This window comes from Salvelinus namaycush, chromosome 8, assembly GCF_016432855.1.
Source record: "Salvelinus namaycush isolate Seneca chromosome 8, SaNama_1.0, whole genome shotgun sequence".
NCBI lineage: Eukaryota > Metazoa > Chordata > Actinopteri > Salmoniformes > Salmonidae > Salvelinus > Salvelinus namaycush.
The window spans coordinates 46,606,631-46,625,501 of NC_052314.1; the positions used below are offsets into that span (position 1 = coordinate 46,606,631).

General features: G+C 43.0%; 1 protein-coding gene across 1 annotated transcript in view; it reads left to right on the forward strand.

Annotated features, from left to right (window-relative positions):
- Positions 1-4,030: 4,030 nt before the first annotated feature.
- The window catches only part of LOC120052157 (vesicle-fusing ATPase-like), a 37,629-nt gene continuing 22,788 nt past the window's right edge, over positions 4,031-18,871 (forward strand). The window contains exon 1 of the mRNA XM_038998990.1: positions 4,031-4,042. Coding sequence (XP_038854918.1) covers positions 4,031-4,042 — 12 coding nt within the window. The remainder of the gene's footprint in view (positions 4,043-18,871) is intronic.

Consider the following 18,871-nt stretch of genomic DNA (forward strand, 5'->3'; position numbering starts at 1 on the left):
TCTAGGGCTGGACACATATTACATATTACTTCAATAGCAGCCAAACCTGACAAGATTACAATGATAGAAAATGATGACCCCTCATAAACCCAAAACAGGTAATCAAATGTCAATGACTTGAGTAAAAAGAAGAATGGCTGAGTAAAAGCCAGATACATTTTGTGTCCAGATTCAGAGTCAAGAGAATCACTTTAGGAACTTCAGAAGTTGTGAGGCCTCTGCATCCCTTTTCCCCCTCTCTAAGCTGCATTGGCATCCTCAATGACCCTAAATATTAACACAGACAGTGGAAACACCAGATAACTTCACTGTAGTAGTCTGCTCATGTACTGTACATACTTAGGGGGAGAAAATGAATAAACTATAAGAGAGTCATCAAAGCAACCAAAAGCAAAGCTAAAGAGAGGATCCGTGTGGATTCAACAAGGCAATGTGGGGGAACAAGAAACATGAGGATTCCACTACGCATGAGACGACGTCCCATGTCATCACGTGTCCACTCAGGACATCACGTCTTCACACGTCTTGATTTCCTAATCTACCCCCACAACATTGCACTTCTTCCCACAACAAGCATGTCTGGTTTTATTTCACCATTTACAGATAAGAGGGTAACGTTGCCAAACCTCATCACCCACCAAAGTCCTGATTTGTGTTTTGATATGGAGAGGAGGCTAGTCCTCGTCAAAGAAAGTGATATGGAATGCCAGTGGAACATACTGCTGAGTTGATTGACTTCCATTGCACTGAAACAACACTAGTCGAGAACTACAGGAGACTATTATTGTGGCACTTCATATGATGTGTCCACCTCCTTGGTTTCCATTGAGGACAGAACAAAATGGATTCTCCATTCAGTCATCTCCCTTAAAGAGACTCTTTCCTCCCCACTGATGGTTATTTATGTAACGACTTGTGTTGACATGCATGTGTGCTTCTATGGGTTCCTAGCATGCTGCTTTGTGTTCGGACACCACGACAAAGTCCTAAATGGCGCCTTATATCCTATGTAGTGCACTACATAGGGAATAGGATGCCATTTTAGACATACCCCACATGATTTTAGACAGAGCCAATGCTGCCCTTACCTTAAATAATTATGAAATCATGATTACTGATTAAGTCTTCGTTTTGATGAAACCCACCTCCTGCAAGGTTGTGCCATATCGTGCTGAAAATTATGATTTATAAAAACAACAAGGCAAGTCTTGGATCATCATGCAGAACAAGAAAGACTTCTTCATGCAATCGTCCTATACATTTCATTAGTTATTATTATATTATTGTGTATGTATGTTGGAGATGACAGAGCCAGTGACTTGTGTTCTACCAATGACTTGTGTTCTACCAATGGCAACATGTAACAAGAGAAATATGAATTATCTGTCCATTTCAGAATCTCCACTGACTTGGCTACGTAGCGCTCAATTGAAACTGCCATTGATATTATCAACAGTCTCAAACCTCATGAAAAATATGCACATGAAAATTAGATTGCAGAGCCTGCATACACGTTCTTCCTATATGATGTGTTTGGGATGGATTGAACAGTAGATAGCTGATGTATAACTTTCAGATAAAATTGGAATTAGAATTATCAAGACATTTTCTTTGCTGTTGAACCGAGTTGTGTGGTATGGGTTCAGTGCTTATTCTCATACAATACAGTCATTTACACTTCCATGTGCTTGAAATAGTTACTGAAAAGAAAAGAAAAAAATTCACTGAGGGTTTGCTGCTTCTAAATTGATGCTAGTAAATGAACATTTGAATATTGCTCTCTTTTCATTGCTATTAATGTTTATAGCTCCAACCACATTTGAATGTGTGTAATTATTATCTTTACAATTTCAGATAGTTACAGTAAATGGTAAAATATTGACATCTGGATATTTTGCGAACTCTATCTATAGGCCTTCCATGAAAATGCACATGTGTAAACTGGCCAATAATACTGATGAGTAGAAATGTAGTGGAAATGACAAGCAGTGAAACTTCTATACTTGGACTTATATATTGTGTAAAGCAACAGAGATAGTGACTGCCAGGTGGAGTTTCCACCATTTTGTTTTCACCTATTCAGTCCATTCAACTCAGCAAGGGCAAGTCGCAAAGAACAGAGGGAAGGAAACAAATGTTTGGAATGGATCCCCCAGACAGTTTGGAATGGAACACCCAGCCAGTTTGGAATGGAAAACTCAGCCTGTTTGGAATGGAACACAGCCTGGGACTCTATGAAACTTTATGGAGAGGGGTGAAATTCACCTTGCATCCTCTTCTCTTTGACTAAGTCATAACTATGTGCCATGTTTTCACTTGCAACACAAACAAGACAACACGTTTGTAAAATACAAAGTTAATGGGGTTATTAAATGTTTTCCCCTTTTCATTTGTGAATCATATGGTGTGCAACTTTGTTGAACAAATCATGTCAAAATAGTGTTATTAGAGTGAAGATGGGGCAATCTGTGACTAATGTATGTGGATGTGTGACTATGTAAGTGAGTGAGAAGAATTTGATCAACTGTTACATTTACTTTATATAAAAAATACATTTGCAAGTCTTTATTAAATGTTCTGTTTCATTGTGTCTGATCGTGTGAATGAATGTTGAACATTGAGGAAGTAAGAACTCCATCTTAGACAGATAGGCTTGGTGGAATTTTCACTGTATTGGAAACACCAATCCTGTCCCAGGGACCACACACTATAAAACTATATTGCAGACAGGCCAAATACTTTCCACCTCCTAGCCATATAAAGCATTGTATAAACAATATGAGGGGGGAAATCTTCCCTTCATCTGTAGGCCATGGAAGCCATCCCTGTAAAAATATAAAAATAACATAACTTCCCATGAGCCTGCACTACCCAGTCTAGCCACAACGAGGCAGTAGAGAGTTGTGGCCCATCATCAGGAATGCTGAGCAACCTGCAGCTTGGAGATCTGAGAGGATAGATACTGTATCTAAGTACCTTCATGGAAATAGCTTCACCTTTCCCTCTGATTGGCTGGGTGGAATGTTGGATAAGAGAGGATTAGGTTGCTTAACATGTCTGCCAAACTATAGCCATGTCTGCTGTGAGGCTGCTGTGGTAGCCTCTACTATCCATGGCAGGCTGACTTGAGCTGCGGAGAATCACAGATCTACAAATCACCTTGCCTTCGACTTACTATGTGATTAAGATTAGCAATTTTGCGCCTTGTCTCGCTCAAAGGGAACCCCCCTTAAAAATAGCGGGTGCGCATTGCCTTGCTCAAACGCTAATCTGCAGCGGGGTGGGCAACTGCAGTGCGGAATGGCCTTCTCTGAAGTGGTGGAGGGGTTAGGATGAGCTGTCCACGGTTGGTGGTGCTGACCGAGCAGCTAGCTGTTTGTAAGTGTGAGGGCCGCTGTCCCTGGTCCTGACTAATGTAGAGGCGGTGTCTGCAGTGCTGAAAGGAGCGCCTTCGCAAGATACCACACGCGCAGATACCAGCACAGTTTAGAATCTAGATTCTAGCTGCTTATTCACAATTGCCGATCACAATGTCAATCTATAAACTCCAATACCTACATTGTGTGCTTAATTGGTTAGCCCATATAATTTACTGGTAAATTAAGCTACATACAATGTGGCGTTTAGGTCATAGCTTGGTTTAACAAAATAATTGTATTGAGAATACTCAACATTTAACAGAGAATAGGCTACATGGATAAGAGTGTGTGAGAGTGGGAGGGGGGACACACATGGGATCAGGAGGGAGGCCATTCCATAAGATTGCCAGCCTATCCATCAATCGTGCAAGGTGAGGGACGTTCATTGCACGAGATCATTGACGAGGAAGAAGAAGAACGTTCATCGAGAGCTTCCTCTGAATTCGGCCAATCAAAATCGAATGCGTTGTACTCGTCAGTCGTGCAGTGTGTGTAGCGTTGGTTCCTCCTGCGTAGCTAGATAGGTAGGATACAGTCCTACTGTCAGTGCTTCCGACTGCCGTATGAATTACCATTCAGAGCTACACCTCTGAACATTACCAAACGCGAATATGGCGGCCCGGGTAAGATATTTTCTCGTTTGTTCAATATCTCCTTGTCAAAATATACATTTTATTTCATTGTAAATAGGGTACAATGCCGAGTGCGACGTATGGTTTACAGGCAAGAATTTAGCTGCAGCAACATCGTACCTGAATGTCAAATTCGACTTCGGCCTCATCTATTTCGATGCAGAATGTTTTTTACGCCCTGGCATTCAGTTTGACAGGCTCCCGCAAAATCTGTTTTTTACGGGTCGCAGAAACAATTTATCTGTCTTGTATAATCAGCCTACAGTCAGAGCTAGGAAGCTGTCGGCCTCTACAGCTAGCCACTGCATTAGCCGAGTGAATCGGTTAAACCTAATCCTGGATTTTACATGCCCTTTAGCCGACAGAATGCTTAAAAGGGCAATTGAAACCTTTATAGGATATCTGTGCAAAAAGTGCTTGTAATAATTTTGTGAAAAGCATATCCCAGCAGCGCACACATGCGTCCTTGTCCATAGCACGACCTCGACCTCGCGGGTGTCTTTTTATTAGGCTATATAGCCTATGGCAGTTTTGGGAGTCCAGAATATAATCTGTGCTTTCTTGTATTGGAAAGCTATTTTTGCGCTATCTAGATCATGGTTGGGCAACCCCCTTTTGTATGCCCATGGATCAATTTCCAAAAACAAATCTTTTTTGGGGAACTCAGTCAGGGTCAATTTACTGTTGAGAGTTAGAATGGTTGAACAAACAATTGCAGGAAATTAACTCTAAAACTAAAAAGGCCCCCAAAAAATCACTTATGGCCATTTCTTTGATGCCTAAATTTCATCAATGTTGTCCAGCCACAACCTATAGCAGGGGTAAGCAACCCTGTTCCTGGAGTGCCGCAGGTATATATGCTACGCTCAACTTGAACAGACAACACCTTTCTGCTGCATTATGTAGGTTAGCTATGCCCTGCCTGGCCTGCTGATAGAGACCGGTGCCACTGTGCTGCAAAATTGGTATTGGAAATACCGTATATCTCTGGATTATAATCACAGGATGGAGTACTATTTAGAGCTGGTCGACTGTCAAGTTATGCAACGCACCTTGGCATGTAGACCCATCACTAATGCTGATTGAAGCTCTTCTCCTGTCTCTCCCAGTTTTAAACCATTAAATATGGTGGAGATCTAAACTTGCCCATTGAATTTACATAGCTCCAGGCAAAATTGGAATATAGGTGGGGCATAATAGCATGAGATTTTCAAATCAAAGCCTATTCCATTGGTTGATGTTGTTGCACGCCTGCATTATTCAAACTTGTATCAGAAGACACTATTGGCAATACCCCTCTGTGGTTTGAGAATAAGGACTGAAAACTGAAACTGAAAACTGAAACAAGGATCACCTTTCCATTCTCAGTGGATTCTTTGTTGAAAGATAGGCCTATCTACAACAAGACAGCTTTGATTTGTCGGCAGGGTTTGCATCCAGCCAGGGTACCGTGGGCACACAGACACAACCAGAGGTGCAATTTGTGAAAGTCTGACTAGAGCTGTTGAGTTCTTTTTAAACATCTCCACCAGAGGTGTCTATCACAAATTCCAGGGCCCTATGCACTGCTGAGTTACATGACAAGGCATTTTTGCGTGAACCAAATATTTTCCCCTATAGTGCTCTAGTATAATGGCCCCAATGGAATTACAAGACAGTATTGAATATGCAATCTTTACACTATGAAAATAACCGAAATGTCATTCTTTAAGTATTCTACTCCTTCTTGCCATTAAGTGTCAAGGCAATGATTAGCTTTTGTACATAAGTGTACTGGATTCAGCAGTTCGTTTCAGGCGATAGACTTGTTTATTTGTTATATGTTATAATTTCAGTCAACAGACTTGTTTATTTGTTATCATTTCAGTCGACGTACTTGCATTACAGGCATTGAGATGCTTTGAAATCTATGCCTGAGCGAGAGGGAGAATGTGCATCTCTGTACCGAGCCAAGGTATCTGATGATACATTTTTAGTCATTCACAAGGTATGTGTCCACTGGCATTGGTCTCCCTCCTTCCCTCGCCCTTGCAGAGTGCACTGCATATTGTTGTTGGGCCTAGAGTGTCAGAGCTGCTGAGAGGGACATAGATGGTATCACAGACTGACAGCACACAGTGGACATTTTACAACAGAGGGAAATAGCCTACATGAATACCCCTTACTAAATTCCCTTACTAAGAGGAAAACATAGGAAAGGATGTGGATTCACTATGAACAGTAGACCTAGAGAACTCTCATGAGGACCGCCACAAGAATGGAAGACCCAGAGTTACCTCTGCTGCAGAGGATAAGTTCAATAGAGTTACCAGCCTCAGAAATTGCAGCCCAAATAAATGCTTCACAGAGTTAGAGTAACATACACACCTCAACATCAACTGTTCAGAGGAGATTACGTGAATCAGGACTTCATGGTCGAATTGCTGCAAAGAAACCACTAATAAAGGACACCAATAATAAGAAGAGACTTGCTTGGGCCAAGAAACACTAGCAATGGACATTAGACCGGTGGAAATCTGTCATCAGACCGTCTGATGAGTCCAAATTTGAGATTTTTGGTTACAACCGCCGTGTCTTTGTGAGACGCAGAGTAAGTGAATGGATGATCTCCGCATGTGTGGTTCCCACCGTGAAGCACGGAGGAGGAGGTATGATGGTGTGGGGGTGCTTTGCTGGTGACACTGTCAGTGATTTATTTAGAATTCAAGGCACACTTAATCGGCATGGCTAACCCAGCATTCTGCAGCGATATGCCATCCCATCTGGTTTGCGCTTAGTGGGATTATCACATGTTTTTCAACAGGACAATGACCCAACATACCTCCAGGCTGCGTAAGGGCTATTTGACCAAGAAGGAGAGTGATGGAGTGCTGCATCAGATGACCTGGCCTCCACAATCCCCCGACCTCAACCCAATTGAGATGGTTTGGGATGAGTTGGACCTCAGAGTGAAGGAAAAGCAGCCAACAAGTGCTCAGTATATGTGGGAACTCCTTCAAGACTGTTTGAAAAGTGTTCCTCATGAAGCAGGTTGAGAGAATGCCAAGAGTGTGCAAAGCTGTCATCAAGGCAAAGGGTGGCTACTTTGAAGAATCTAAAATCTATTTTGATTTGTTTAACACATTTTTGCTTACTACATCCTTCCATATGTATTATTATGTCGTTTTGATGTCTTCACTATTATTCTACAATGTAGAACATAGTAAAATAAAAGAATAACCCCTGAATGAGTAGGTGTGTCCAAACTTTTGACTGGTACTGTATGTGTGGTCATCTATGGCCTTGTAGTAATGTCTAAATGGGCATCTCTTATTGGGCCGTTGGTGTAGGAGAATCTACATCCTATGTTGACATCCGATCCTCTTTATTTGTGGGCCCTCTCCCATCTTAGTATTTTAATTGGAGAGTTAACATATTATGTTACGTTTATGTAACGTACAACTTGTAAATAAACAAACACAACAGCGCAGCGGAAAGATTACTCAGCAAAATCTGTGTTCTGTGCAAGATGGGATGGAATGGGGAGGTTTTCAACATGACAAGAATCAAGATTTAAGATTGTTGCAGGAGTGTGACAGGATATGAGAAAATTACAGATTGAATTAGATAGCATTCTCCCTCCTGTGAATCTCTACACATCCTCTACAACCGATAACCACCCCAAACTATGACTCCCACAAACTGCAACTAAACTACTAGCAGTGAACTAAACGACCTTACACAACCACTTTCTGTCCAAAACTGTCCCTGCCTCCAACAGTGCATACAGGTCTTCATAAGGATGTCATAATAATGTCATAACTGCACTGGTAGTATGGACTGGCACTATTAGAACATGACAGAGGAGACTGGTGGGCAGAGATATAGGAGGACGAGCTCATTGTAATGGTTGAAATGGAATTAATTGAAAGGTATCAAACACAGGGTTTCCATTCATACTGTTCCATTTATTCCATTCCAACCACCACTGGACCAGAACACATAGCCAGACCCAGACTGAAGTGTATTGAGACTGTGATGAAGCGCTGAGCGATTAACCAAGACTTAATTTATTTGGGATATTAAACAACTAATTGACCGACGTCGGTCCAATTACTTGAATTCCATTTAGTTCGGCCCAGCACACCATTTCTCTAGAGAGAAGTCAAATAGATCACGAGAGAAAGGACTGAAGGGAGTTTTCATTAACCTTTTACTGCAGTGGGCTAAATCAGGGTAACACAGAACACTTTCTTGGTAGTCTTAAATAAATCTACTCTGAAACAAAAGTATACACCTCACACACATGGTTATGGGCTTAAAAAAAGAAGGCACCTGTACCATGTCAGATATAGAGTTGAAATGTATTAAATTTTGTGTTTGTATCCCAATATTACACTTTATATACAGTACATCACAGAATACTGACTTATAGCAAAACTGTTTGACATAGAAACACTGGATTTTCAGCAGGTTAAAAAAAATTATGTTTATTAATTATGAAAAATAGGTAATTTCACTGCAGGAAAGGGATATGCAAATATTCAACCTAGTTCAGAGCAGAAACCTGGTAATTAACAACAATGACCATAATCAATTGTGCCTGTTTTTTCCGGCTTGGACAGAGATGGTCCGTGTTGGAGAGAATCAAAACCGTACTGTATCATGGGTAAATTGTGACTGACTGGTCTACAAATAATAAGTAGTTATTTTTGATGCAAGGTCTTTTGTAGATCAGTCAATCAGCAGTCACCTGCAATGTCGGCTGCAATGTTGTACAAGCCAATGGAAACACTTTTACGCCTGCTCTGTTACACCAGTGATCCACTATACGGATAGCCACACTAGTTTCACCCTCATGTCGGTGCTAGCAAGCTAGCAAGCAGGCAAGTTAGGTTTCAACAGCCAATCGGGGCTGGAAACTATAGTGAGCCTCGATTGGTCAACAGCAACGAGTACGCAAAAAAATTCAGCTTTTCCCAACTTTGGTCCCGCCCTGTTTATGCTCCCTCGCCATGCTTGTATCGCCCAACGGTTCCTGCCCACTTGGCTTCCCTATATTGAAAATTAATGGGGTTTCGTTGTTTCAACGCCCACAACGTGCTAGGTGGATTTCTGCCATTAGGTTTGAGGAAGATCGAGAGCTACCAGTACCTAGCTCGCCAATCAATTCTGAAAGTACACTACATGCATTTTTTCATGTGTTCCATCGCAGACTGTCATAAACATAAAACTCCCGGCTACTATCCAATAAAAGCCATATTGACATTATCCCACCCCTGGTAAGCCACTATTGGCTTAAAAAGCCAAACGTAACACAATATCTGCTAATTCATTTCCAGCAATATTGCCGATCTTTCTGTTTGGTGTGCACGTTTGTCTATCACTCGTTATGTAGCCAGTTAGCGATGCTAATGATAACCATCTTGTGAGTAGACAGACTTTCCCCAAAAACCTCCTCAATTAAATGTTAACTGCAAAGTAGTCCTACCTGACAGAACTACTGGATATCAGGATTATTTGTATCATTGGGTGGTGATTGTTTTGCAAACGCTGTGCTGCAGCAGTAGGTCTAACATCAGAAACATTGCTAGAGCTTCACATTCCTCTCTTGCTAGAAGGGAAGGGAAATTACACTAAAATTGAAGAAAAACATTCTGACCTAAAATATGTTCTTCTGATGTGATTTAACCATTGATATGGACATAAACATTTTTATTCTCTATGAGTAATTGTAATATTCAGAGTAAAAAATTTAAGAAAAATATCCAAAACCAGGACAAATAAGACAGAGAAAACAGAATTCAGGAAAATACCAAATATAACTTTTTGACCCCCCACTTAGAGTTGTTTATTAACCATTATTGTACCAGGTAAATCGACAGAAAACACATATCTTGTACACCAAGGAGTTGCAGGGTAGAGGAGAAGAATGTGCCTATTTGAAAGGTATAACAAAATTAGTAGCTCATGACATAAACTCAATTTTCAGGACCCTGTCTTTCAAAGACAATTCGTAAAAATCCAAATAACTTCACAGATCTTCAATGTAAAGGGTTTAAACACTGTTTTCCATGCTTGTTCAATGAACCATAAACAATTAATGAACATGCACCTGTGGAACGGTCGTTAAGACACTAACAGCTTACAGACAGGATCGGTACATCCGAACATCACACCTGCGAGACAGGCACAGGATGGCAACAACAACTGCCCGAGTTACACCAGGAACGCACAATCCCTCCATCAGTGCTCAGACTGTCCGCAATAGGCTGAGAGAGGCTGGACTGAGGGTCTGTAAGCCTGTTGTAAGGCAGGTCCTCACCAGACATCACCGGCAACAACGTCGCCAATGGGCACAAACCCACTGTCGCTGGACCAGACAGGACTGGCAAAAAGTGCTCTTCACTGACGACTCGCGGTTTTGTCTCACCAGGGCTGATGGTCGGATTCGCATTTATCATCGAATGAATGAGCGTTACACCGAGGCCTGTACTCTGGAGCGGGATCGATTTGGAAGTGGAGGGTCCGTCATGGTCTGGGGCGGTGTGTCACAGCATCATCGGACTGAGCTTGTTGTCATTGCAGGCAATCTTAAAGCTGTGCGTTACGGGGAAGACATCCTCCTTCCTTATGTGGTACCCTTCCTGCAGGCTCATCCTGACATGACCCTCCAGCATGACAATGCCACCAGCCATACTGCTCGTTCTGTGCGTGATTTCCTGCAAGACAGGAATGTCAGTGTTCTGCCATGGCCAGCGAAGAGACCGGATCTCAATCCCATTGAGCACGTCTGGGACCTGTTGAATCGGAGGGTGAGGGCTAGGGCCATTCCCCCCAGAAATGTCCGGGAACTTGCAGGTTCCTTGTTGGAAGAGTAGGGTAACATCTCACAGCAAGAACTGTCAAATATAATGCAGTCCATGAGGAGGAGATGCACTGCAGTACTTAATGCAGCTGGTGGCCACACCAGATACTGGCTGTTACTTTTGATTTTGACACCCCCCCTTTGTTCAGGACACATTATTCAATTTCTGTTAGTCACATGTCTGTGGAACTTTTTCTGTTTATGTCTCAGTTGTTGAATCTTGTTATGTTCATACAAATATTTACATGTTAAGTTTGCTGAAAATAAACGCAGTTGACAGTGAGAGGACGTTTCTTTTTTTGCTGAGTTTATTTCATTTTTGAAAAGTAGCTCTAACCCTGGATTAGATACACATGGACCACATGAGAGAGAAATGTAAACAACACAACGACGAGAGAGAGGGATAGAGACAGTTTATTAATTTATGCCTAATCTACTTTGAAGAACTAGTCTAATGATTTCGTCAGACAACTCTGCAGCACACTTAGGCAGGCTAGCCTAGCTAAATAGGATGAGTAAAGACAGTACAGTATGGGAAGCACAGAGATAACATTGTCTGGCTGGCTGGCAGGCAGGCTGCTACTGCCTAAGCAGAGATGAGATGATGACTTTAAGGAATACAAATAAGAATGTCATCAAATAAAATTAAGTAATATACACTACCGGTCAAAAGTTTTAGAACACCTACTCATTCAAGGGTTTTTCTTTATTTTATTTTTTACTATTTTCTACATTGTAGAATAATAGTGAAGACATCAACACTTAAAAATAACACACATGAAATCTTGTAGTAACCAAAAAAGTGTTAAACAAATCAAAATATATTTAATATTTGAGATTCTTCAAATAGCCACCCTTTGCATTGATGACAGCTTTGCACACAGTTGGCATTCTCTCAACCAGCTTTACCTGGAATGCTTTTCCAACAGTCTTGAAGGAGTTAGTTCCCACATATACTGAGCACTTGTTGGCTGCTTTTCCTTCACTCTGCGGTCCGAATCATCCCAAACTATCTCAATTGGGATGAGGTCGGGGGATTGTGGAGGCCAGGGCCCAATTCACAAAACCTCCTTAAGAAGGAATTTCTTCTTAACTGCCATTTTTTCCTTAACTGTAGACTTAAGAAGAAAGTTAAGCAAAGTTGCTATTCCTCAATTAAGTTATTGGAAATGTTCTTAAGGTTTTCCCTAAGTTTCTTCCTAAGATAAAAGTTAAGAAGAAATGGGATTCTTGAAAATAATGCTTTAGGATTTCTTCTTGGAAATATACTTAACTTTAGGACAGCTAAATCCTTGTTTTGAGACAAATGAATACTTTTATAATCATGAACGTTTTCTTGCGCCACAAACCCAGTTGGCTACCGGATATTTAAATACAGCAAGAATACAAATTAAACACGCATTATCTAGCTAGCTAGTAATTAACAATATATTACAATATTCTAGAAGTGTTAAATAGCTAGCGCTATCTCGGCAATTTGCAAAGAAGAACTTGGCTGATGTTGGCTATAATGTCTTTACACCTTAGCTAGCTAACGTAGCTAACTAAGTTAATGGTTGCGCAGTCCCTCTACCACCATCTCTATGATGGACAACACCTTCTCCTCCAGCTGGTCCACATGAATGGTCTCTCAGCTTCCTTCTTCTTAGAGGCCGACTTGATGTCGGACCACTTATTTTTTACGACGTCACTGTCCCTTGCCATACCCCCAACGGCAGAGACAGACTCAGCCACTCTCATCCATCCTTTCTTTTTGGTCTCTGCAGTGACCCCGCAGTTATCAAGTCTCCCCATCAGCAACCTTTTCCTGGTTGCTATTTCCTCAAGTTTTATATTAAGTCCGCAAGCTAGATCCCTGCAATGTCTCATTGAAGATCTAGATAACTTATCTGGACTCTCTGGAATAAAATCTAATTATGATAAGTGTACAATATTATGTATTGGATCTTTAAAAAATACAACTTTTACATTACCCTGCAGTTTAGCTTCATTAAATAGTGCCCACAAAACACCAGTCTCAATGTCAACAGTGAAGAGGCAACTCCGGGATGCTGGCCTTTGTAAGAGGTGCGTATCCTTTACCGTGGTGGGAGTCTGCCAATTACGCAAGGCTGAAATGCGGTCACTCTCCATCTCCACCCGCTCGAGGTGGAAATGCAGCACCTAGGAAGGAGACGGACTGTTGAAAGAACAGGCATTTCTCAGCCTTGGCGTACAGGTCATGCTCCAACAGTCGACCAAGCACCCTGCGCACCAGGGACACATGCTCGGCGCATGTAGCGGAGTATATCAGAATGTCATCAATATAGACCACTACACCCTGCCCGTGCAGGTCCCAGAAAATCTCGTCTACAAATGCTTGGAAGACTGATGGAGCATTCATAAACCCGTATGGCATGGTGAGGTACTCATGCCCTGAGGTCGTACTGAACGCGGTCTTCCACTCATCTCCCTCCTGGATACGCACCAGGTTGTAAGCACTCCTGAGATCAAGTTTGGTGAAGAAGCGGGGCGTGCATTGACTCAATCGCCGTGGCGATTAGAGGTAGCAGGTAACTGTACCACACAGTTATCTAATTAAGGCCTCGATAGTCAATACACGGGCACAAACCTCCCTCCTTTTTCTTCACAAAAATTGTACCCCTGACGCAGAGATTCGGAGACATATATTTCCACAGCCACCGTCTCCGCCTGTGACAGGGGATACACGTGACTCCTGGGAAGTGCGGCGTCTACCAGGAGATCTATCGCACAATCCCCCCGTCGATGGGGTGGTAATTGAGTCGCCTTCTTTTTGGAGAAGGCGAGAGCCAAATCGGCATACTCGGGGGGAATGCGCACGGTGGAGACCTGGTCTGGACTTTCCACCGTAGTAGCACCTATGGAAACCCCTAAGCACCTCCCCGAGCACTCTCGCGACCACCCCATGAGAGCCCTCCGTTGCCATGAAATAGTGGGGTTATGACAAGCTAACCAGGGTAGACCTAGCACCACTGGAAACGCAGGAGAGTCAATGAGAAAGAGACTGATTTTCTCCGTGTGACCCCCCTGCGTCACCATGCCTAGAGGAGCGGTGGTCTCCCTAATCAATCCTGACGCTAATGGTCGACAATCTAAGGCGTGAACTGGGAAGGGGATTCCTACAGGAACGATGGGGATCCCTAAACTAAAGGCTAATGATCTGTCTATAAAATTCCCAGCCGCGCCTGAATCGAAGAGCGCCTTATGCTGGGAATGCGGGGGAAATTCAGGAAACTTAACGAACAAAAACATTTGTGCAACAGAGGGCTCTGGGTGAGAATGGTGCCTTCTCACCTGAGGTGACGCCAGAGTGCCTGCTGCCTGCTGCCTCGACTCCCAGAGGAACCAACCCGGCACCGACCGGCAGTGTGACCTCTGCGGCCACAGATGGTGCACGAGACGGAACCTCTTCCGGTCTCCCTGAGCTCAGCACCTCCCAGCTCCATGGGCATTGGAGTGGTGGTGCTAGGGGATGGAACCGACAGACCCCGATCTGGACGTCCGCGGGTAGCCTAGCCAGCAGGTTATCCAGCCGAATGGACAGGTCCACCAGCTGGTCGAAAGTAAGGGTGGTGTCCTTGCAGGCCAACTCTCGAGGGACGTCCTTGCGCAAACTGCAGCGATAATGGTCGATCAGGGCCCTGTCGTTCCATCCCACTCCGGCGGCCAGGGTCTGAAAGTCCAAAGCGAACTCCTGTGCGCTTCTCGTCCCCTGCCGCAGGTGGAATAGACGTTCACCTGCAGCTCTACCCTCGGGCGGGTGGTCGAAGACTGCCCGGAAGCGGCGGGTGAACTCCTCGAAGTCATCCAACGCCGTATCTCCTTCTTCCCATACGGCGTTAGCCCACTCCAGAGCTCTCCCCAAGAGGCACGAAAAGAGGATGGACACCCTCTCCCTTCCCGAGGGAGCCGGGTAAACGGTGCTCAGGTATAAGCCCAGCTGTAACAGGAAACCCTGGCACCGTGCCGCCATCCCATCATACTCCCTGGGAAGGTCGAGACGCATCCCACTGGGACCGGATGCAGGAGGGACGAGTAGTGGTAACCCCGGTTGTGCTGGTGGGGGCGCTGGAGGAACTCTCTGTCTCTCCCAGCGGTCCATGGTAGGCACGACGCGGTCCATTGAGACGCCAAGATGTTGGATCATCGTCGCTTGCTCCTGGACGCGCTCCTCTATCCCCATATCAGGGGCACCTGCTCCTGCTGACTCCATTTAGTGGGTGTGGTATTCTGTAAGGGGTGCGTATCTGGTGTCAGGAAAGTCAGACGCAGGAGAGCAGAACTTGATAATAGCCGGAGCAGTTTAATAGTAAAACCAACAGCATAAGAAATACAAAGTATGGGCACAATAACCCGACGCGCACCAGTCAAACAAAATGTGCACAAGCACTTACAAAAAACAATACCACACAAAGACATGGGGGGGAACAGAGGGTTAAATACACAACACATAATGAGGGAAATGAGAACCAGGTGTGTGGGAAAACGAGACAAAACAAATGGAAAATGAAAAATGGATCTGCGATGGCTAGAAGACCGGCGACGTCGACCGCCGAACGCCGCCCGAACAAGGAGAGGCATCAACTTCTGCAGAAGTCGTGACAGCCTTCTAGGCAGAGTTGCAAAGAAAAAGCTGTATCTCAGACTGGCCAATAAAAGGAAAAGATTAAGATGGGCAAAAGAACACAGACACTGGAACGAGGAACTCTGCCTAGAAGGCCAGCATCCCGGAGTTGCCACTTCATTGTTGACATTGAGATTGGTGTTTTGCGGGTACTATTTAATGAAGCTGCCAGTTGAGGACTTGTGAGGTGTCTAGTTTGAGAAACAGACACTCTAGACACTCGAATTGACTTGTCCTCTTGCTCAGTTGTGCACCGGGACCTCCCACTCCTCTTTCTATTCTGATTAGAGCCAGTTTGCGCTGTTCTGTGAAGGGAGTAGTGCACAGCGTTGTACGAGATCTTCAGCGTCTTGGTAATTTCTCGCATGGAATAGCCTTCATTTCTCAAAACAGGAATTGACTGACGAGTTTCAGAAGAAAGTCCTTTGTTCCTGGCCATTTTGAGCCTGTAATCGAACCCACAAATGCTGATGCTCCAGATACTCAACTAGTCTAAGGAAGGCCAGTTTTATTGCTTCTTTAATCAGGACAACCGTTTTCAGCTGTGCAACATAATTGCAAAATAGTTTTCTAATGATCAATTAGCCTTATAAAGTGAGAAACTTGGATTAGCTAACACAACGTGCCATTGGAACACCGGAGTGATGGTTGCTGATAATGGGCTTCTGTACCCCTATGTAGATATTCCATAAAAAATATGCAGTTTCCAGCTACAATAGTAATTTACAACATTAACAATGTCTACACTGTATTTCTGATCAATTTTATGTTATTTTAATGGACAAAAAAATGTGCTTTTCTTTCAAAAACAAGGACATTTCGAAGTGATCCCAAACTTTTGAACGGTAGTGTACACAACTGAAATATTTTATTATTTCATAGTAATTTCCTATTTTGTTTACCCAATGTCTACCCAATGTGGACCTGACAGAGACAATGGAATATTTTAAATGTTTTGGCAATTTCCATTAAAAAGCTCTAAAATAATTTTTATGTCATTATTTCATAATGCATTTAATGTAAAACAAAAAAAGAAAACCGAAATTGTAAAACCTTGATAATTTTTTCCATAATCGAACCGAAACCAAACCTATCATGACTCAGGATATGACCCAGATGCAGACACTGGAGGCAGATAGTACAGTTATCAGATCGTTAATTAGAAACACGGGGCAGGCAAAGGGCAGGTCGAGGGCAGGCAGAGGTTCGTGATCAGGTCAGAGTCAGGCAGGCACAGGACGGCAGGCAGGCTCGGGGTAAGGGCAGGCAGAATGGTCTGAACCGGGGGATGATGGGAAGATGGGCGACACCTGGAGGGGGGTGGAGACAAGCACAAAGACAGGTGAAACAGATCAGGGTGTGACAAAACCGACCTCAAAAATCACTAATTGCTCAGCACTACCGTGATGAGACCAAGACCCGTTTAAATATGAAAAACATGAACCTGAGGAGAGTTTAATGACGAAAGCATTCTAGCTCTCCACAGGCCCTTATAAATAAATGGGTTGTCACGATCGTCGTAATAACACTCGGACCAAAGTGCAGCGTGAAATCGGTTTGACATATTTTATTTGAAGTGAACCGCACAAAAAACAATGAAGAATTAACAACACGTGAAGCTATGGAGTGCTCACAGGCAACTACACATAAACAAGATCCCACAAAACACAGTGGGGAAATGGCTGCCTAAATATGATCCCCAATCAGAGACAACGATAAACAGCTGCCTCTGATTGGGAACCATACCAGGCCAACATAGAAAAAAACAACCTAGATTACCCACCCTAGTCACACCCCGACCTAACCAACATAGAGAATAAAAAGGCTCTCTATGGTCAGGGCGTGACATGGGTAATTCATTTAGCTAGTTTAAGTAAACTAATTATCTCAGAATAGCAGTGTCAAACATCTCCCTCGCTGTTAGTCACATGTTCAGTAATACACAGCACTGTTGTATCTGACATATAAATTGGTCTCATTTAAATATTCAGTCTGCAGCCATGTTTTTTTAACCTCTGATATGTCACACAACAAAAACATTAGTCTCACTAATATTTCTATAGGCCTATGTTTTTATGATCTTATGCACCAGATATCTCTCTGCATATATTGAAAATGTTATAACAACATGGGTTGTGTGTCTTTATAGCTATATCTCCGCGATGCATCGTGCCTAAGAACAGCCCTTAGCCGTGGTATATTGGCCATATACCACAACCCCTCATGCCTTATTGCTTAATTATAGTCACATCTCTATATGTATATGCTATGTGCCTATATACATATATAAATGTGAATGAGTGTACAGTGTGTGTGGGTATCTGTGTAATCTGTAATCCCTGTTTTGGTGTAGCGCCTTCATCTGTGTGAGTGTTGAGCTGCAGCTATATTTAGAGAGAGTGCTACTCTATGTGCTGTGGGGGCATTGCAGTGGACAGGCTTGAACAGTTCAAACACTCTTTCCATCAGACACACAATTCACCTGATAGTTGAATGTGGTTATGCTTAGACTGCACAAAACAAGAAGATCTCAAAGTTGAGTTTAGGAATTCTCTCTGATTCTGAATAGGGTGATGATCAGGGTGTTTTCTCTAGGACAAGAGTGACCTTCAAATGTGTCCTCTTGCCCTGCTGTGATGCGTTCACTCACTAAGCAGTGATGTGTTCCTCTATCTCTGCTGGAGGTATCAAACAAAGAGCATGTGGCAGAATCAGCCAATGAGGACAAAGCAAAATATAACTCATGTGAATTTAATTGTATTGGAATGGAACCAGAAGGCATTGACATCCTTGATAGCGACATTAGCCAGATATGTGGAGAAATTGCCGGCTGGACAATTGCAAAAAATAATATAAAAAATAATAATCAAGTTACAATTATCTCTCATCTTTCACATTTAGCAGCTATATTGTGTCACTCAAATATAGGATGGGAAATTCCCTACTGCACAACGTAGCCAAATTGCACAGAAGAAATACAAGCACATGACCTTTTTGAATCTTCCTCTACAAAACATAACATACCCTGCAGGGCTATAACAGTGCAGTCACAGTATAGTCGCATTGTAGTCAAAGTGTTGTGTCTGCATGGTCTTTCCCTGCCATTAATCTCTCCAACTTTGATGTAATTACTTTCCAGTAGGGGAAGACAGCCAAGAACTAACTTAAAGTGATTTATCTGAAATAGAAAAAGGAATTGGCTTTCAAACCTGCCATATTAGCTCAATAATGTCTTTAGCTGCTTCTGAATTCATAACACATATCCCTGCGCTGACTCTAAATTCCCTTCAAAATCTGACCTATGGCCTTCTTGTTGACTCGGTTACAA